This window comes from Carettochelys insculpta, chromosome 2 (assembly GCF_033958435.1).
Source record: "Carettochelys insculpta isolate YL-2023 chromosome 2, ASM3395843v1, whole genome shotgun sequence".
NCBI classification, from domain to species: domain Eukaryota; kingdom Metazoa; phylum Chordata; order Testudines; family Carettochelyidae; genus Carettochelys; species Carettochelys insculpta.
This window is the reverse complement of record NC_134138.1, coordinates 238164752-238186552: the sequence shown is the minus strand read 5'-3', so window position 1 is coordinate 238186552 and position 21801 is coordinate 238164752. Positions and strand designations below refer to the sequence as shown.

The window sequence follows — 21801 nt, the reverse complement described above, 5'->3', positions numbered from 1 at the left end:
CCATGGGCTTGTGCACATCTAGTTTTTCCTAGATAGCTCAGAACTTGTTTCTTCCCCACAGATGGCTGCCCTCCACCTTCCCAAACTGCATTGTCTAGGACCGTCATGTGGAGGTTGCCTTTGTCCGTGAAGACTGAGGCAAAAAAAAGTATTGAGTACTTCAGCTTTTCCTGAATCATCTGTCACTAGGTTACCTCCCTCATCCAGTAATGGCCCCACACCTTCTCTGACAACCCGTTTATTGTTCACATGCCTGTAGAATCCCTTCTTGTTATTCTTCACATCCCTTGCCAGCTGCAGTTCCAATTGTACTTTTGCTTTCCTGATTACTGCCCGGCATTCTCCAGCCGTATGTTTATACTCCTCCTTACTCAACTGTCCACGTTTTCATTTCTTGTATGCATCCTTTTTGAATTTAACCTGACTTAAGGATTTCTCTGTTCAGCCAAGCTGGTTGCCTACCATGTTTGCATTTCTTACTATGCAGCGGGACTGTTCGTTCCTGTGTCTTCAGTGAGACTTCTTTAAAATACTGCCAGTTTTCTTTAACTCTTTTTCCCTTCATCTTTGTTTCCCAAGCGATCCTGCTCATGCATACTCTCAGGGAGTTAAAGTCTGCTGTTCTGAAATCAAGGGCCTATATGTTACTGCTCACCTTTCTTTCTTTTGTCCGGATCATGAAATCTACGATATCACGGTCGCTGCAGCCCAGGTTCCCTTCCACTTCTGTTTCTTCTACTAATTCTTCGCTGTTTGTGAGCAGCAGGTCAAGTTGTGCACAGCCCCAGTCGGTTCCTTCAGCACTTGTACCAAGAAGTTATCCCCAACGTTCTCCAAAAAACTTCCTGGATTGTCTGTGTGCTGATGTATTGGTCTCCCAACAAACGTCCGGATGATTAAAGTCTCCCATGAGATAAAGTCTCCCATGAGAACCAGGACCTGTGATCTGGAAACTTCACTTAGCTGCCTGAAGAAAGTCTCATCTGCCTGATCTGGCAGTCTATAACAGACGCCAACTACAACATCACCTCTGTTACTTCCACCTCTAATCTTAACCCAAAGACACTCAACTGGATTTTCTCCTTCCTTATACTGGAGCTGTGAGCAATCATACTGCTCCCTCACACAGAGCGCAACTCTTCCTCCTTTTCTCCCGTCTGTCCTTCCTAAACAATTTATAACCTTCCATGACCATGCTCCAGTTATGTGAATCATCCCACCAAGTCTCCGTTATTCCAACCACCTCATACTACTTTGACTGTGCCAGGGCCTCTAATTCTTCCTGTTTGTTCCCAAGGCTTCTGGCATAAGTGTACAAGCATCTTAGAGAAGGGGCCAATTGCCCCACTTTCTCCTCTTTACCCAGGAAACCCACTTGATTGTTCCCTCCTCCTTCCCTACTTACCTCAGGGCTTGTCATCTCCCATAAACGTAGTTTAAAGCCCTCCTCACTAGGTTTGCAAGCCTGCCTGCAAAGATGCTCTTTCATTTTTAGTGTGGTGGATCCCATCTCTTCTCAGCAATCCCTGTTCACGAAACAGAATCCCATGGTCAAAGAAACCAAATCCTTCCCTGCTATACCACCTATGCAACCACGCATTTACCTCTGAGATTCGATGATCCCTACGCAGACCCCTTCCTTCCATGAGGAGGATAGACAAGAAGACCACTTGTGCTCCATACAAGTTGTACAGCGACTCTGTAATATTCCGAATTCTAGCACCAGGAAGCAGCAAACTCGCCAGGATTCTAGGTCCAGGTGGCAGATGGATGACTCCGTCCCTCTTTGGAGGGAGTCCCCAACCACCACCACTCGTCTTTTTCTCTTAGGGGTGGTGGTCATAGAACTCCCATCCTGAGGACTGTGCATCCCATGCCTTCCAAACTGTGGGGACTCTTTCAGATACCTCCCAGGGATTGTATCAGCCCCAATTATCTCCACCATATCACCTGTGGAGAGAGGCTGAAAGTGGTTACTTAACTCCACTGGAACTGGAGAGACGTGAACTGGTTTTCTCCTTCTGGAGGTAACATGCTTCCAGTTCTCCTCCTTGTTTTGGGTAGCCTGCTGTTCCTGCAGTATTATCTGTTGCCTTCTATCCAGAAAATCTTGACCCTCTCTAATGGACCTGAGGGTTGATATTTGTGCCTCAAGTCCTTTAACCTTCTCTTCTAAAATGGCTACCAGCTTGCATTTGGTACATAGAAAATCCTTTCTATTGTTCGGGAGGACATAAAACATGGCATATAGCATGCAGGTCACAACAACAGACCTCTCACTAGTCATATCACTCTCCATTTTTTCCCTTTACAAAGATCCCTTATTTGTTTCTAGTGCCTCCTGGAAGGGCACAAGACAAACACCATATAAGAAAGGTAAAAACAGATATGGGGCTCCTCCCTAAGGGGAACTCCCAGACAAACTCCCTGTTAGCTGCTCCTGTGTGCTGCTCACAGGGTTTGCTGGGGCTGCCTTCTTATAGAACTGCTAGCCAGTTTGGCCTGGCTCAAAGTCTTTGCCTCCAATCTAATCAGCCCTTGAAGGCCCACCTGGAAGGAAGCTCTCCCAATTCACACCTTGCAAACTTGCCAAACACGCTTTCCAATTGCCCCTCTCTGCAAAACAGATGCTCAGGCACACAGGCAGCTATGCAAACTGCCCCTCACTGCAAAATGAAACAAATGCACACACACACCACAGATAGAAATTCAACCCACCAGCTCACAACACAGCCCCCCAAATACCACACTCACCTGAGCTCCTCTAGGATTCTTTCCCAGGCAAACTCCCTGTTAGGTGCTCCTGATCACTTTTTTTACACTCTACTCATACAAGTTAATCTATTAACATCCTCGACACTATTCACATAAAGGAGAAACTAATCACAAGTTTGGATTCAGTGTGTCTAATCACTTGAGTAGTAGGCATCCTTCAGTCTGCATAGACTATGGATCGTGCCCTTTATAGTTTCAATTGAGGACTTCATTACAGCATCTACTGTGACTACGAAGACCCACACGAGAGTGACAGTCCTTGCTGCATCTCTTGCAGATGTGGTGGGTGTCTGGCAAGTCCTTAGTGCGCTTTCTGTGCGCTTGCTTCTCCTCTGCTCGCTGTCTGATCCTCATCTCGCCCTTCTGAAGGCCCTTGTGTAACCCCTGCCTCCATCTGCTGCGGTCGTCTGCTAGTTCTTCCCAGTTGTCTAGCTTGATGTCTGCCTCTCTGAGTTCTCTCTTGCAGACATCTTTGTAGCGCAACGGGGGGCGTCTGGGAGGTCTTTTGCCAGAGGCTAGCTCACCATACAGGATGTCTTTTGGAATCCTTCCATCATTCATCCTGTGGACGTGGCCTACCAAGCGGAGCCGACGCTGCCTGAGGAGGGTGTGCATGTTTGGGATACCAGCTTGCTCGAGGACGGCGGTGTTGCTCACTCTGTCCTTTCATGATATTCCAAGGATGTGCCTGAGGCAGTGCAAGTGGAAGACGTATCAAAGCTATTCATTTGCATGTTTAAAGTTTTAATCTTGCAGTTTTGTTTGTCTGGGTGGATCTACTGGGTTCCACACAGGCCCATATGCACATATCCAGTTGAAAGGCTCAGCTGAAATTGTGGTGGTGTTTGTTTTAGGCATATATTAAGTTGCACGGTCTTCAAGGAAGAGCGCTATTTTTGTCATCTTGAAAAATTTGCTGTTAAAGCTAATATTATGATTGAACCTACTAGCCATAAAGTTAAACTTATGTCGATGTTTGTACCCTGGCATTGTTTGGAATACCCATGTGAGTTTCCTGTGTGCGCCACAATAATACTATTAAAACTTTATTATGTCATAGTATGGCAGCACATACAGGCTTCCACCCAATATGTATCCCCATTGTGTTAGGCTGTGTATCTTCACATAAGAAGGGAAAACACATGTCACAAATATTTTCCAGTCTAAATAGAAATGACTGACAGAGGAGAAGAAAAAACATTAATTTTGAAAAGCTGTTTAGCTTTTAAAATTTTGCAATTATACTAGCTTAATTTGAAGTCCTGCAGAAACAGCTTTTCCGTGAATGATTGCAATTTGACTCTAAATTTTTACTTCAATGGGATATTGCCTTAAAGTTCTTTTCCTGTTTAGAAAAGTAGAATTATTGAGTGGTTATTGATTGTTTAGCTCAAAATTGTGCCTTTGTTTAGGACCATAGCCAGTTCCCAATTATTTAAATGGGTGTTGGATTTAATTTTTCTACCTCTTTAACAAACCTGAGGTCAAGTGTCAGAGCAGAATCTATTTTCTTTATAGCTTGTTTGCCTTCAAATATTGGTTTTTCAGGTACCTTGCCCAAATGTGGTATTGCTACATCAGAATAGTAAAGAAAGATACTTTAAGTTCCGAGAGCATTGTGTGTCCTTAAAGATACCAGTATATTTTCTAGTGGGACTTGATTAGAGACACAAGATAATATTTGGTAAATTGTGTGAAAAGAGAAGAGGTTATTATATCGCTTATGAAAATAAAAGAAAATAAACCATAAAAGAGAGTGATATTCACTGGAAACCTTTCTGCTGCCCTCAGTGGGTTTTGGATCATGTCCTAAGAGAAAATTAATTAGGCTCCACTCTTGCAAACACTTAGACATGCTTAACTTTAAGCATATGAGTAACCCAGTTGGAGTCATTGGCTGTGTCTACACTAGGCAAAAACTTCGAAATGGCCATGCAAATGGACATTTTGAAGTTTACTAATGAAGCACTGAAATACATATTCAGCGCCTCATTACCATGCGGGCGGCCATGGCACTTCGAAATTGTTGTGGCTCATTTTTGAAAGGACCCCAGCTGCTTCGAAGTCCCCTTATTCCTATGAGCAGATAGGAATGAGGGAATTTCGAAGTGCCGTGGCTGCCCGTGCGCTAATGAGGTGCTGAATATGTATTTCAGTGCTTCATTAGTAAACTTCAAAATGTCCATTTGCATGGCCATTTCGAAGTTTTTGGCAAGGGTAGACATAGCCATTGAGAATAATTCCATACTTATATATATGGACTGGGGCTTTTGGTGAGTGCTTCCCTTTAATATTAGTGTGCTGTTTTTAAATTTTTTGGATGGGCACCTGTGAGCTGATGCCCAGGTGCCAGCTAAGGGTCTGGTGGGGCAAAGGGGGTGATGCCACACCAGCAGCTACGCGAAGCAGCCAGGGCAGGTTGGGTTCTTTGGTTTGTGTTTAGTTCGGGTACAGCAGCAAGAGGAAAATTACACTTAGAGAGGCTTTAACAGTTACTTTTTATTTATACAAAGATAGAAACAATTTAACTAAGACAAATGATTAAACTACAAGTTAGTACTCGTGGTTTTTAAAGGGGAAACAACACAATTTAACTTAAGAAAAGTTTTAGACAGACTAGCTAGCTTAAACTAATACAATTAATGTGTACACAAGAAAGGCACGTTACAGGTGGGATTTTCACCCCTGCCTCTTAAACCTGGTGGAACCAGTCTTTCCCTCAATTCCTATAGGAAAGAAGTGTAATACAGGTGTAATTCTTACCCCGGCCTCCTAGATCTGGTGTGACCCAGAATCTTTCTCTCAATCCCTCGGGAAGAAGTAGATACAAACCAGGCATCCCCAGTCTCGGGAGTTAATTCCAAACCTGGCCAGCAGGTGTAGGTGATTGAAACTCAAAGGGGGGTGGGCTGCCAAACCCCTCTTATACCCCTTTTGTCACGTAGGCTTCTTCCTGGTCTCAAGTGGCCAATAGGGAGGAATGTGTTTGGACCCCAGGTTTCCCAGGGAAGGTGCAAGGCTCAATTTGCACCTGTGAATTTTGGACAATTGGGCACCTTTGGAGGTGATGGGCGGAGATTCCCCATTCTTCCTGGGGTAGTGATCAGGCATGTCAATTACCGAGATCAGCCAGAAGGGTGGCCATTAGCTAGCCCATTCACTGTCTGGTTTTTGTGTATAGTAGAGAGGCTGGGCGAGACAGCACACCTGCATTCCCAGGACATCAAAGGCTGCCTGTCTCCTCTTTGTTTCTCTCTCTGTCTCTCCCAGTGTGGGGGGGAGAGAAGAAGAAAAGGCCAAATGGGGGCTTCATGTCTGGCTACAGCATCAAAATGTCTTCTGAAAAATGAACTAATGTGTTGTTAGAGGCTAAATGTATTATAATTTTCAGAAGGTCGTCTTTCTTGTATGTTTTTGGGTCACAGTTTTTCAAAAATGTATCCTGCTCATGCAATATCTTTGGATTATCCTTCCCTTCCGCTCCCTGCTTAAATTTGACCTTACAGTTGAAAAAGTATTGTGGAAAACACACATGTAAAATATAATACTATTCAAATTCTCTTCCATTTTGTCACCAGGTACTGCACAAGGAAAAACAGAAAAAAATAAAACTTCTCTGAAAACTTCAAAAAAAGATTCAACAAAGACAGAGAAATCTAAATATAAGCCTCTTACTGGGAAAGTGTTTTATCTTGATATTCCATCTAATGTGATCTCCGAAAAATTAGAGAAGGAGCTTAAGGACCTAGGAGGGGTAAGTTAAGAATGTGTTTACAAAATGGGAAAAATAATATGCAGGTTCTTTATAATGTATTGGGAAAAGATCTTCTGTCTATACATGGTTAAAAATAATAAAAAGTGGTTGTCAAGTAATTTCATTTTCTATGTGTTATCTTTACAGTGAATTTTTAGCTTAACGTTAAAAGAATTTTCTCATTATAGATGAAACTGGTAACATTCCTTATAATGTTAAGGTTTTCCAATACTTTCCACTTTAAGACATTGTTTTCAGTTGCCTATAGCTTTGTCTATGTATAACCATTTTAATTGAAGTTTTCTGTGCTGGGATTCTGCTTCAGGCTGAATTTTTATTTAGTAGTTTCAGTCTTTTCCAAAAATGAGATGAGAGAAAATAAGATGTTTTCCAATGTTTTAAAATCATAGTACCACAGCTTCATTGAGAAGCTCTTGTGTCTTCATGCTTCCACTAGACTTTGGTAAGGAAGTCACACCGGTGCCTGGAATGTGATTTTTTTTTGCAGTTCTCATTAAATTTTGCTTAAGTTTGGTCAAGTAGTGAGCCTCAAAATCTTTTTTTCATAAATAATCGCCAGAGACTTATTGGAATTTGGGAGCTATATTCTCCAAATGTTTCCGTAGCATGCTTCAGCCCAGAGCTTCAAGAGTTAGGTAGGTATTGCCCTGAAATTGCTTGTCCCTGCCATATTTCTTGTTCAACAAGAAGTGGGGAAGTGACATGAGTTGAATTCAAAGCGTATGAGGGTGTAGTGGTAAAAGTGTATCCTGGGACCAGCTCCTTTACTGTTGCCCAGACTTGCCCCATAGTCTGGGTGGGGTGGCCCTGTGCTGACAAGGCGATAGCAAGCTGGGTATAGGCCGGGGCATTTCGCCTCTTGGTGGTGGAGTCCAGGAGAATGGCCTCCTTGACCCAGAGCCCCTTGAAGTCCTAGATCTTGGGCATGGTCCATGAGGGGGCCTATGGTTTTGCTGCCCCGGAGGGAGCTCCTGGGACCCCTCCTGCAGCTACCCTGATAGCTCTGCAGCATCATGGGGTTGCTGACTGTCAGCCATGGGCCCGGGAGGTGCTGGGGAATGTCTGAAAGGGCATGGACAAGAGCGGGTTGTGGCTCTGCTGCTTCCATTCTCTCGGCTTCCTGCCACAGGGTTTCCAAGTTTCCCTACACCTCTAAGAGTCCCAGGAGGCAGAGAGCATAGAGCTGTGATTGCACCATGGAGGACTGTTCCATCGACAAAAGGTCCCCCCCCAGGGCATGCAGACTTGCTTTTGGTCTACAGAATCTGTAGACAAATGTTTTTTTGCCTCCTGGCAGAGAGGCAGAAGACTGTTGACAAAAAGTGCTGTGTTCTGCTGAGTTACTGACAACAAAACGTATTTATTAGTGTGGACACTGCCTGGGTTTTGTCAACAAAGCACTTGTTTTGTTGACAAAATCCTCTAGCGTAAACATAGCCTATATGTGTCTTAACCCAGCACTCTGGTTTATGCAGAGGATAACAGGCTTCCATTGCTACCAGTTATTTTGCTTCCCTAAGAGGTAGTCTTTGCTGTGAATCTAAAGGTCCAGATTCTGCTGCTGATCTTATTTACGTATTGCTAAATTTCTTACTTAGTGTTTTATAGATTTAGATTGCTAAAGTGGATATTTGTACTTAATTCTTTAGTTAGTAAAATCAGAAATTTGTCGGGAAGGTTGATTCATTTCTCTATCAAGTTAAAAAGTGCACTGACATTTTTGGCTTCTTTTGCTGTCTCCATTCCCTCTCTCCTTCCTCTATCTTCTCTATTTCTTCAGGTACTGTTTTTACTCCTATGAGCTGTTCTTCCTTCCTTCCTTCCTTCCTTCCTTCCTTCCCTTCAACCTGATTACCACCACAAGCTTGCAACAAAACATACAAATGCCATTTATTTTAGGGCCCAGTCCTGCAAAGCTTTGTGTGGCGTTAACTTTATGCACGAGTAGTCATGTGAACTTAAGCATATTTTGAAGGATTTGAGCCTTACTTTAACACATAACGTACCATCTTAAACTAATGTGATTATTTGAATTATGTCATTATGATTCCACATTAGCTTTTACTCCTAATACTGAGGTCTCCCTCCACCACCATCTCGTGCATTAATCCTCTTACTGTGGCTCATCCATTCTTAGTGTCACAGCTAAACAGTGAGGCCAAATACTGGTCTCAGTTTATTACACATGTAAGAATTTGACTTGACTAATGACATCAATGGAACTGCTTCTGATTTACAGCAGTGTATCTTAGAGCAGAGTTAGTGTTCAGGTCAGGGTCTGGATTCTTCCTGACTGTGGAGCACCATGCACCCTTATGGCACAGGAAAAATGATTATATTTGTACCTACTCATACATTGTGCCTTCTTTACTACAACTTCTTGAAAGTCAAAGTAGGTTAGCAGTTTTTGGAAGTTAACTTAGCAGTTATTTGATCAGGTGATTGTATTGTTGTGGGATCCAGATTTCAACCTTTGGAATATGATTGAAATGTACATTTTAATTAAATATCATTTCAAAGAATATATTAAATATTTGCAAATTCTCAATGATTAAATAAATTTTGTGAAATCCTATTAATTTTTTTAAATCTTCTTACATTTTTGATCTGAAGAAACAATTTGCTCCAAGCTGAACACAAGATATAGTTTTCACACAGAAAGCAGTGAAACGCCTAAGTTCACAGGAACTGGATTAGTTGAATTCTGCATAAGAGCCCGAGCAGTACAAACGTTTAGTTCCCTGTAAATGCTTCTGTTAACAGGAGCTGCTTACCCTATCAGCTTTTTCAGAATGTTTTAATGGCTACAGATATGTGAATTGAATTTTGTTACATCAGCTAATTTAATTGTTGTACAGGTTGCATCTCCCTTATCTGGTGGAGGTCCCAAACAAAAGAATTTGCTGTTTATGTGGAGGTCCAGGGCTTCTGCAATCAGACAGCCCTGTCCTCTGGGGCTGCTGCAGCCCCAGCCTTCCTCCCCTAGGGCTCCCCTGCAAAAGCTGGGAGATGCAGCCACCACCTGCCCCATGGCAGCACAGGGCTAGGAGTCAAAAGACCCCACCTGCCTAGCAGCAGCGAGGGCCAAGGGGCATGCTGCATGCTTCAGAGCGCAAGCCCCCTCCTGCCCTCTGGCAGTGGGGATGAGGAAGCTTCTGGGGCCAGGAACTGCAGCCCCCACCCCACCCTCACAGCAGCACAGAGCGAGCTGAGAGCCTGAGTCCCTCCTTGCCTCGCGGCAGTGGGGTCCAGGAGTCTGTCAAGCTGGGATCCTGAGCCCTAGCCTGCCCCACAGCAGTGGGACTGGGAGTGGGAGCCTCTGCCCCAAAATATAAACTGCATGCCCAAACACCATGTTCAAAATTACAGGGCTATTTTGAGTGTGGTGTTTAATTCCCTGTAACCCTCGTAGTACCAGGGTAACTGGGGCGTTTGAATTAAGCACTTATTTTGAACTCTGGTGCAGTGTCGATGCCTCAGAATAAGTTACTCAATTTATGCAACGCAACTTTCATAACTTACTTTTTCGAGCTAGGACTACAGTGAGCTAGCCTAGGCTCTGTGAGCTGACAAAAAGACCTTACCTGCCCTAACCATCTTACAGGCTAAATTGATATGGAATGTAGAAAGTGATGATAGTCTAAAGGGCTAAAATGGAGAATAGGGCTATAGGAAAATGATTCTTACAAGAACAAACATGATTACGTATTTTTTTTATATGTGGCATCGTTGACTTGCTGTGCATGCGTTTTGTTTCCTCTTATTAAAGAGATTTTTATAAATTTTGTACATATCTATTTAAAATTAAAGTCACATGCTCTGCTAGATTTGCACTTAGTGAGTCTTAATTTCTATTTCTCTTCACCAATGTAAGAGCCCATAGCATAAGGATGTCCATATTAGGCTAACTTTGGTCTGACCCAGTATCCCATCTTCAAGCAGTGCCAGGTGCCCCAGAGAGAATGACCAGAACAGGTAATCATCAAGTGATCCCTCCGCTTCGCTGATTCCCAGCTTCTGGCAAACAGGCTAGGGATACCATCCTGACTAACAGCGGCTGATGGACCTGTCTTCCATAAATTTATTTAGTTCATTTTTAAATCCTGTTATAGTCTTGGCCTTCACAATATCTTCTGGCAAGGACTTTCACAAATTGACTGCATTGGGTAAAGAAATACTTCCTTTACTTTGTTTTAAACCTGCCGCCTCTTAATTTAATTTGCTGACCCCTAGTTCTTGTGTTATAACCTTATCTGCTTTCTGTACATTGGTCATGATGTTATAGACTTCACTCTTAGTTGTTTCTTTTTAAGATGAAATGTCCCAGTCTTATTAATCTCTGCTGATATAGAAGCTGCTCCATATCCCTAATAATTTTTGTTGACCTTTTCTGAACCTTTTCCCATTCCAATGAATCTCTTTTGAGATGAGGCAGTCACATCTTCAGGGAGTATTCAAGGCGTGGGTATACCATGTAGTTATATAGAGACAGTATGATATTTTCTGTTTGATTATTTATCCCTTAATGATTCCCACCATTTTTGCTTTTTTGGCTTCTGGTGCACATTGAGTGATTTTTCAGAGATCTCCACACAGTTATGCCGAGATTTTTTTCTTGAGTGGTTACATCTAATTTAGATGTCACCATTTTATTTGTGTAGTTGGGATTATGTTTTCAAATGTGCATTTCTTTACATTTATCAGTATTGGATTTCATGTACCATTTTGTTATTCAGTCACTCTGTTTCCAGAGATCCTTTTGTAGCTCTTATTAAGTCAGAAGCTGACTATATTGAGTAGTTTTGCATCATCTGCAAGTGTTGCCACTTGTTGTGTGCCCCTTTTCCAATATCACTTATGAATGTTGAACAGGACTGGTCCCAGTATAGATCCTGTGGGACACCACCCCTTATCCTTCTCCATTCTGAAAACTAACCATTTATTCCTACCTTTTTGTTTTCTTCCTTTTAATCAGTTACCATTCCCCAAGAAGACTTTCCCTCTTAACCTATAACAGCTTACTCTGCTTGAGAGCTTTTGGTGAGGGACCTTGTAAAAGGCTTTCTGAAAATCTAAGTACAGTAAGGTCTCAGAGTACACAACCCTGCTCTTACATGTCTGATCCCTGATTCTTCCAGTAAACCCTGGAAATGTGCAATTTCCAGTTGTGCTTAACTCCCTCCTCCCTGGCCCTGGCTCAACCCCCTAAGCACTGCATGGCCACAGTTTAGCGGCCCCCCACCCACCCCCTTCAGCTCCGCTCACCCTCCTGCTCACCCCCACCCCTGCCTCTGGCTCTAGTTTACCACCCATCAGGCAAAACTCTGGCTCAACCTCCCCAGCCCTGGTTCAATGCCCCTGGTGGATCACCACCAACACATGGCTCCGGCTCTGGCTTCAGCTCAACACCCCCATGCGCAGCTCTAGCTCAACACCCCTCCCCCCACCCTGGTTTAAACCCCACTGTGCACAGCCCCAGTTCCATCCTCCTACCCCTGGTTCAAACCCCCTGTGCGCAGCTCTGGTTCAAACCCCCCTACATGCACTCTAGTTCAATACACCCACCATGGTTCAACCCCCCACTCTCGCAGCTCTGGTTCCATCCTGGTTCTAAGCCCCCAGTGTGCAGCTCCTGTTCAACCCTTCAGTGTGTGGCCCTGTTTCAAATCCCCGACAGCCCGGCTCACCACCCAAGCAGGGCTCCAGCTCAACTCCGCCCCTCTTCTGCCCCCCCCCCCCCCCCCCCGCAGACCTAACCCATCACAGACTTAGCCCTCCTGCCCGCCTCCCATTGCCCCAACCCACCACTAGGCTTAACCCTCCCCAACTGCCCCCTCACCCCAGGACTTACCTATCTGCTGCTTCCCTGGCTGCAGAACATATGTTCCACCTGGGGAAAAAGCCAGACCCCCACTTATGTGAAATTCGGGTTACGTGAGGGTGTGTGGGGGAGGGGGTCTACTGTACACTGTATCCACTGGATCCCACTTGTCCACATGCTTAGTGACTAGGGATGTTAACAGTTAATTGGTAATCCCCACCCTAAACTGATGATGCTTACCAGTTACAGTTAGCCAGTGGGGACTGGAGCAGCCCCCACCACCTGCTGTGGGCAGGAGGCTACTTTAGTCCTGCAGGCCTACTGCGGGGAGGAGCACTCCAGCACAGCCAGAGCAGCCCTTGTCCATGGCCGCCTGGGGCACACTGTGCACAATGACTCTCTAGCCTGGTTAGAGCAGCCCCTGGTCTGTGGTGGCCTGAGGTGTGCCATGGGCAGTGTGCACTCCCGAGTGGCCCCTGTTTGCAGCTGTGGGGCGCGGCAAGGGGGCTGCTGCCGCCCCAACCCCCAATTTAATCAGTTAACCATTTAAACTTAGCATTTAACTGATTAACTGTCCACTGTCAGCAGACAGGCTACTGGGCTGGATGGACCTTTGGTCTGACCCAGTATGGCCATCCTTATGCTCTAACTAACTAAATAGGATTTTACATCCCTATTGGTAACTCCATCAAAGAATTCTAGTAGATTGGCGAGACATGATTTTCCTTTAAAAAAGACATGTTAATTCTTCCCCAACAAATTGTGTTTGTCTGTCTGATAATTTTGTTCTTTACTAATAAAATTAGGTATACTCTATTTTCTAGCTCCTCAAAACGCGGGTCTGTAAGCTTATTTTGTAGTAATTTGAAGTCTTCTATTCAGAAGGAATTACAGATAGGCCATTATAAATTTAACTAGTTTTCTTTTATAATCAGGTACAAAAATCTTACATTGAAAGAACGTTATTAAGGTTGCAAGTTCAAGCCCTTTAAAGATAGGAAATCCAAGAAATAGCGTTGCTTACGCAAACTTAATTTACCCTATTTGCACACTTGCATAATGATAGTCTTTAATTATGTGATGATAATTTTTGTATAAGGCCATTGAATCATTCAGTGCATAAGATGAATGGCTCTCCCTTGAAGAGCAACTGCTTAATAATTTGTTTTACCCTTATTGTTCAATATCTGGCCACAGTCGTTAACTACCATACGGTACTCAAACCCTGCTCTGAAGACAGACTTATTAATTTTCTCATGGGCTTTTTAATGGTTTTATCATTGTGTTATCTGAATATTTCATACGTAAGGCTAAGATTTTTCTCATGGAAGTAGTGGAATCTGTGACTTTGAGAGACCTCCATGACATTTTCAGCTTCATTCCTGGAGCAACAAGGTCGCCTAAATCTCCCAGCCACTGCAAGCCCACGTTGCTCAGCTGTCAAAGGTGGCGGAGTGGACACAAGAATTCCATCAACACTGAGTGCTAGGCCCTCTTCCTTACCCACTTTATCACTATTATACTTAATAACAGTCAAGGGCTTCCATGAATGTTTGTTAGTTGCCCTTGGTTGTTACTAAAATATCCATTACAAAATCTTAGCCATACTCATTAATGAATTCATCTTCACTACACTCCTGTGAAATGAGGGGCCATTATTAGTCTTATTTCACAGATAGTGAAGTGGGGCACAAATAGGTAAAGGTCAAAAGTATTCCATTAGTTTTGGTGCCAAATTTGAGACGCCTAGGGTCTGATTTTACAGGGTATTTAGCATTATATAGCACTTGACATATCTATACTTCTTCGAGTGGTCCCCTTGGGTGCTCTGCCATAGGTGTTGGGCTTGTCCCGGTGCTGCAGATCGGAGACTTTCACAGTGGTAATCAGCCAGACTGTGCATGTGCAGCCACCATCTTCGTCCATTCACACCCTTTTGATCACATGCGTGATCCATCTCTAACCAGTTCCTCTCAACCATCCTTGACTGCAGACAGAGTGAACATTTTCTCCTCAGACTGCCTGTTTAAAGTTTGTACTTCACATTGTTTTCCACCTTAGTTAGCTAGTTGTTCATTCTTAACATATTTAGTAGTTAGTTGTTCTTGTTATTGTTTAAAAGAAGAAAATGCCAGGATCTCCAGGGTTTAAAAGATATGACACCCTGCCGCGAGTCTGTGCTGGCCTTGGACAGCCATTTGTGCAGCATTTGATGTTTAGGTGAGGGACATGTACCTCAGAAGTGTCCCCACTGTTCTAAGCTAACAGCTACACCTCACAGAGACAAGGAATTGCAGCTCAGGATGATTTTGTTCAACAAGGCCCTTCAGCCTGCAGACTCGGCAGCCTCTCAGAAGCAGAGAGCCTCTTTGCCATGCTAGCTCTGCAGAAAAAGAATTTCTTCCACTCGATCCTTGCTTTCCTTATCTAAGAGCAGGACGACTGATACTGATAATGCTGGCACCACTGGCGCTGCCTAGTCATTGAGTAAAGTGCCCAAAGCTAAGAAATCATCAACCCCAGTGCTGATGTCAAAATTGTGATTGGAACCAAAAGTCTCACAGGCATCGGCGGCACCAAAAGTAAAACCGTCAGTGCTGTCAGCGAAGGCTGTGGCACTGACAGGAGGCACCACAGCACTGACTACCACATTGGCAGCACATACCTCAACACCGACAGCGACCTTTTCCTCCTCTTCGCCAAAGAAAGCATCTTCAAAATCTGTGTGGTGTTGTAGCCCTGCCCCGGATTCCCCCCTACCAATTTCTTCACTGGAACCATCACCTCCACAGCCTAGGTCACCAGCATTGCTGAGTATTTGTAATCGGTCCAGCTCCATACTCACCATTTTTAAGACCGCCTTCTCCCATCCTAGACAAACCCAAACGGATCTATCGTCATTTCAGACATGCCTCAGTCTCTCCTTCTCCACCTTCAAGAGTGTTGTATGTCCCTGTGTGCTTGCTGCATCGCTGCAGGAGGTACATATACCACTTGCCATCTAGATGCTCCTGTCCGGACGGACAGACACCCACCACTATTATGAGGACTGATACTCCCATGGATCTCATCATCATTATATGCACTGGCATTGTCCAGGCAGATCTCGTGTATGGTCCGTAAGTGCTTCCTGATCTCCAGGTTGCTCACTGGTTCCCCCAGCACCCAGCTCAGAACCTCGACCCTCCTCTGGTTCAGAGTGATGGGTCTGAGGAGATGAGGGTTAAGTACTGGAGCCCGAGGAGATCCCACCAGATGTCTTCCTCTGCACCTGACAAAGCTGTGATCCTGGGGAATGTTTCACCCCTGGATGACCTCAAACAATTCCAGGAGCTATTTAAAAGGGTGGTGGCTAGTCAGGTCATTCAAATAGCAGAAGTGCAAGAAAAACACTACTGCCTTCTTAAAAACCTGAAGCCCGCTCACTCCTCAAAAATAGCAATTCTCTTATATGAGGCAGACCTGCAGATGTGAGATGGCAGACGCCAGCTTCAGTTCCATCCACCAGTAAAAAGGCAAACAAAAAGTACTTGGTTTCTTCAAGGGGGACAGAGGTTTTTTTACTCAGTCCCAGCCCAGTTCCCTGGTTGTCGAAGAGGCGCAACATAGATCTAAAGCACCCCCATGTAAAACTGCAGTCACAGACAAAGATTCAGAAAGACTTGATTTATCTGGGGAAAAAAAAAACTTTCATCTTCCATCCTTCTACTCAGAGTAGCAAATTATGCAGCGCGTTTGTCAAATCACAACTTTGACAGTTACACCAAACTAACATGCTCAGTGGAGCACTTACTGGACTCAAAAAAGCCTATCCTGAAAGCCATTGTGCAGGAAGGCTATGCTGCCTCTAGGACTACTGTCCAAATAGCTTTGGATGTCACTGGCACTGCAGCAAGATCAACAGTGATCATCATGGAGGCAGGGGGTCTCCTGGTTGCAGACGTCGGAGGTCCCAGAGGAGCTGCAAAGTAAGGTCAAGGACTTACCCTTCGACAAAGCAAATGGATGATGTCCTACATTCCAGCAAGCCCTACCCTTCAAACATTGGGTATGTACACCCTTCCATACAGTCAGCGACGATATAATCCATACCACAGGAAATATGACAACCCCTTCCACAGACAGCCGTTCCAACAGTGGAGCTTTGACCAGGTACACTCTAGACAACAACCCCAGAGGTGACGAAACCAGACTGTGTGCAACCAGCCTACCCAGTCGAAAAAGCAGCAGATTTGACTCCTTGGTCGAGGACTGCTATACTACCGCCATTGTCATTCAGCAGCAATGCTCACCGCCCTCCTAAGACCATATTATGACCGATAGTCTGCAATTATGTCAGACTGATGGGTTTTGGAGATAATTTCATCAGGATATGTAAAATCCTTTCTCTCTCTGTCCCACCAGCCATCCCACGTACCCCGTCCCTCTTCAGGGACCCCCCTCTCTTGACCCCATATTGAAGAAGGAAGTTGACCACCTCCTCTCCATCAGAGCTGTAGAGTGGGTACCAGATGAATTCAGAGGAAAGGGGTTTTATTCTTGATACTACTTTACCCAAAAGAAAACTGGTGGGTGGAGACCAGTATTAGACCTTCAAACCCTAAATTGCTATCTCAGAAAACAATGGTTCAATATGGTCACCCTCGCATCCATAATTTCAGAATTTGACAATAACGAGTGGTTTGCAGCCCTCAACCTTCAAGCTGCCTACTTTCGTATTACTATTACTATTCAGGCTGTCCACAGGTGATTTCTCCACTTTACAGTGGGCAAAGATCATTTTCAGGGTCCTACCCTTCCGTCTGTCAATGGCTCCCATGGTGTTTCTTGAAGACCCTGTCAGTAGTCACGCACAGCTTCATTGCAAAGGCATCATAATTTTCCCTTACCTCAATGATTGTCTAGTGAAGAGTTGTTCACTAGAAACACTCTGTATGGTAAACACTACCAGACACACCTTCTGTTCTCTGCCTCCTGATAAATGATCAGCTTTCGGTCGCTGAGCCTTCTCTAAGTCTGGAGTCTATTGGTGTTGGGTTGAACTGTGTCACTGTGAGAGCCTGCCTACCAATCCAATGGTGTCAAGCTAGCCAATCTCCGATAGATATCATCCAGCACAGCCTGAAGGTGAAAATTATTACCTTTGCAACTGATGGGCCATATGGCAGCTATCAAGTATGTGATCTGACACGCCAGACTGCATTTTTGGTGTATACAACATTGGATAGCAACCATTTATACACCCACAAAGTACCATATTCATATAGTTGTAACACTGCCAAGCCAAATTCTAGACTCCTTGCAGTGGTGGACAGTCCAAGGCAATCTTCTATCAGGCATTCCTTTTCCATCATCCTCAGCCCTCATAACCACAGACACCTCACTCTTGAGATGGGGAGCCCATCTGGATGCAGTTTTGGTTCCAGGCCAATGGTCCCACCAGGAAACATCCTTTCATATAAATCTACTAGAGCTCAGGGCAGTATTCAGTGCTTGTAGGCATTTCCAGGGTCACATTTACAAACCCAACAGTCAGAATATTCATGGACAACATCACCACAATGTATTACATCAGTCATCAAGGCAGTGTATGATCCCATTCTCTCTGCAGGAAGGCAATTTGCCTCTGCAGTTGGTACATTTGAAACAATGTAACCTCAGTGGCCTCATACTTACCAAGGGTCAGCAACATCACAGCGGACTCGCTCAGCAGATGCTTGTCACAGGATTACAAATGGTAGCTTCACAGTGACATCCTTCAGCATACCTTTCAATGCTGAGGATTCCCCTGCATAGATCTTTTGTGACCTGCCACAACAAGAAGTGCCATTACTACTGTTCCAGAGCAGGAGTGGGATGCCTTCCTCCTCATTTGGAAGGGTCCCTTGCTATATGCATTTCCTGCCATGGCTCTCATACCGAGAGTTCTGGAGAAGGCCAATATGGAGGGAGCCAGATTAATCCTAATAGCTCCAGCATGGAACCACCAACATTGGCTCTAGTTTCTCCAAAGGATGTCACTGTGTCATCCTTATCCTCTCCCCAGCCTCCCAGATCTCCTTACTCAGAATAGAGGGTTGCTGCCGCATCCCCAGCCTTGCACCCTTCACCTCACGACCTGGCTGCTTGCTGGTTTGACAGTTCGAAACACCTTTGTGCTGAACAAGCAAATACTAATTCATAGCAGATCACAAAACACTCATAATACTTAACTGGAAATAGAAAAGTTTCGTAGCTAGGTGTTCTTTAAGGCACTTGGTTCCACATACATCTCCAATACACACGATCCTTGATTACTTTTTATATCTGAAACAAAACGGGTTAGTATTAGTGTTGCTAAAGGTACACCTTGCAGCAATATCAGCCTTTAGACATTTGGTCGATGGCACATCAGTGTTCTGCCCCCTCAGTCACTAAGCGCTTCCTCAAAGGTTTAGGGTGTTTCTGCCCTCTCAGCAGTCTATTTTCCCACCTTGGATACTAGAGCTAATTTTGGAAATGATATCCAGGCCACTATTTGAGCCTCTGGCTACTACCTCACTTCAACTGCTAGCTCTAAAGGTTTTCCTTCTTGCTGTAACATCCGCTTGCAGTCAGTGGGATAATGGCCCTGACAGCAGTCCCACCGTATATAATTTTCAACAAAGAAGGGGGTAGTACTTATGCTGCACCCAGCTTTTATCCCAAAAGTCTCATCCGACTTCCATATCAATGAACCAAACATATTGCCCCTCCTTTTACCCTAAACCACATGCGTCAGCACACGAGACAAGATTACGCTGTTTGGAGGTGTGAATGGCTCTGGCCTTTTATATTGAAAGAACTAAATCTCTCTATAACAGATTAATAGTTTCTACCACTGCCCACTCCAAGGGTGAGGCTATATCCTCGCAAGGACTTTCCAAAATGTCATGCATTACCACGTGCTAGGCCTTACATTACACATCATTACCGATCTAGCCTAGGGCTCATTCCACAAGAGCAATAGCAACATCAGCAGTGTTCATCAAGAGTGTTCCACTCATTGACGTATGCTGTGCAGCCACACGGTCTTCCCATGTACCTAAAAACATTATTCCATTCATCAGCAGCTGGCTGGGGACACTGCGCTCTCAATAGCTGTACTTTCAGTTGCAGTGAGACACTGAATCTGGTACCTTCCTGTGAGTTCTCGGGGTACTGCTACTGAGTCACCTACAATGGAGCAGTCCTGGGGACCACTTTAAAAAGAAAGAAAAGTTACTCATCTCAGTGCAGTAACAATTGTTCTTCGAGATGTGTGTCCCCGTGGGTGTTCCACTACCTGCCCTCCTCCCTGCTTGGGAGTTTCTTCTATATCTTTCAGATTGCGGGGTGGATTCAAGGAACTGGTTAGAGCTGGACTGCACACGTCCTCAAAAGAGAGCAAATGGAGCAAGACGCTGGCAGCACGTGCACTGTCCGGCTGACTACCACTGTGAAAATCTCCGAGCACAACACCTACAGTGGAGCACCCACCGGGGGGACACATCTCAAAGAACAATCATTGCTGCACGAAGGTAAGTAACTTGTCTTTTTCAGATCATATCTCCGATTGACTTTGTTTTATAGCTATGACTGCACAATGCCTTTGTGAATATGACCCTAGAGTATAAATTCAGGCATTCATCTCCCTGAACTATATGACCATCCTTTCTCTTCCTGCAGTTCCCTGTGTCATTCATTACTCACTTTGCCCATTCTGCAACAGATGAGGTAGTGGGTACAGGTAGCCTCCTTCATTGTATAAGACTGATTTGTATCATGAGCACATCCATCCTGTGCACTGAATGAGGCAGGGCTTCTGTAGAAGCAATAGAATGTGATGCCTAAATAAAGATTGTAATTCATATATACATTTAGCCTTAATTCTGGCATTTCCTAATTTGTGAATCCTTGGCTTTGCAACCTTACTAATGTTCTTTTAATTGGGGGCAGGGGGTTGTTTTGTGTAATATCTTAGCTTTTTAGAAAATCAAACTGATTTCAAAAAAATCATTGTTGGCGTTGTGTTAATACTCGTGGGCCATCAGTAGGGCTGGAACCTTTTAGATCTACTGAACAGAGCTCTGCCACTTGAAATAATAGAGTAGCAGTTGTTTGCCATCTTCGGTGGAATAGTACTAGCGGGGAATAAGAGAGACACTTCACATTCCAGTCCTGGTTCTCCCACCAACTTTCTTTTTCCTCATCAGATCACTTTCACTTCCTTCCATATCCTTTCCCACCACCACTGGTTCCCACATTTCTTGCCCAGACAGTCCCGTCAGCCTCATTCTTCTTATCAGCCCATTTCTGTCCCTGGCTCCCAATCTCATTGACTAGCTGCTCTCCATCTCTGCCAATCCAACTCCCAGCTTTACTGTCCTCTCTTCAGGCTATCCTCCAATCCTAATCTCCCCATCAAAATTCCTTCTAATCTTTTCCATCCATATGCGGAATAAATGTTTTTATGTGCATTGAGTAATGTGCTAATGTGCACTACCATTAGAAATACAAAACCTAGCTGTAGGCACTCTCCCAATCAGCTGGGTGGCCGCACAAGTGCTTAGCATAAAGAGAACGCTGCTCCCCACCACCCTCTTGACTATTTGTTCCAGTCTCCAGTTAGGCATGTCCCAACCTGACTCTTGCATTCAAATCAGGCATCTTTTTTTCTTTCATGTTGCCTGGATTTAGCAGAGAGGGCATTTAGCGTTCAGGGAAAACAAGATCCCTCATTTATATTTTGGTGACCATTCCATGGGTAATAGTAACATAGAGGTACCCCTGCAACTCCAGCTGTATTGCAGCCTCGGAGTGTTTAAAAAAAGTGAGTAATCTGGTAACCAAATAACCACCAAAGTGTCTGTCGGTTACTTAGTTAGTTCCCACCCCTCCACTCTGTATTTAAAAGGTTGAGCCAGCACACAGGCTGGCTTAGCTTCTGTCTCCCCTCTCCACCCATGCCACTCTGCAGATGCTTGTTGGTTAGTCATATAACCAGATATTTTATTACATCCCTATGGCAGACCCCTGCAGCACTGAACTACAGCACATTTATTGTGTTTATTATTTACATTTATAAATTCTACTATCTGTTTATAATCATTTGGGAGTTTAGTGCCAAAATGTGGTAAGTTTCTAATGAGCTGCAATCTTAGATTTTGGGTAATTTAAGCCGATTTTCATGAGGATGGCAAAACACACATACCAGACACAAATGGCTAATTTATAAGTTCCTGCTCCAAAGCAAGCAGATGTTAGAACCACTCAGAGAAGAGGCTGCACTGGCAAGATTTAGGGCTTGTGTTCACTGACGGGTGGATCAACGCTGCCTCAATTGATCTACCCTTGATCAATTTAGCCTGTGTAATAAAGACTCACTAAATCAACTGCTAATCACTTTACGGTTTGTCAAAGTTATTAGCAA

General features: G+C 44.3%; 1 protein-coding gene across 4 annotated transcripts in view; it reads left to right on the top strand.

Annotated features, from left to right (window-relative positions):
* The window catches only part of DBF4 (DBF4-CDC7 kinase regulatory subunit), a 56066-nt gene that overhangs the window by 3673 nt on the left and 30592 nt on the right, over window positions 1–21801 (top strand). For all 4 annotated transcript variants that reach the window (XM_074984774.1, XM_074984776.1, XM_074984775.1 and 1 more), the window contains exon 3: window positions 6354–6529. In XM_074984774.1, coding sequence (XP_074840875.1) covers window positions 6354–6529 — 176 coding nt within the window. The remainder of the gene's footprint in view (window positions 1–6353; window positions 6530–21801) is intronic.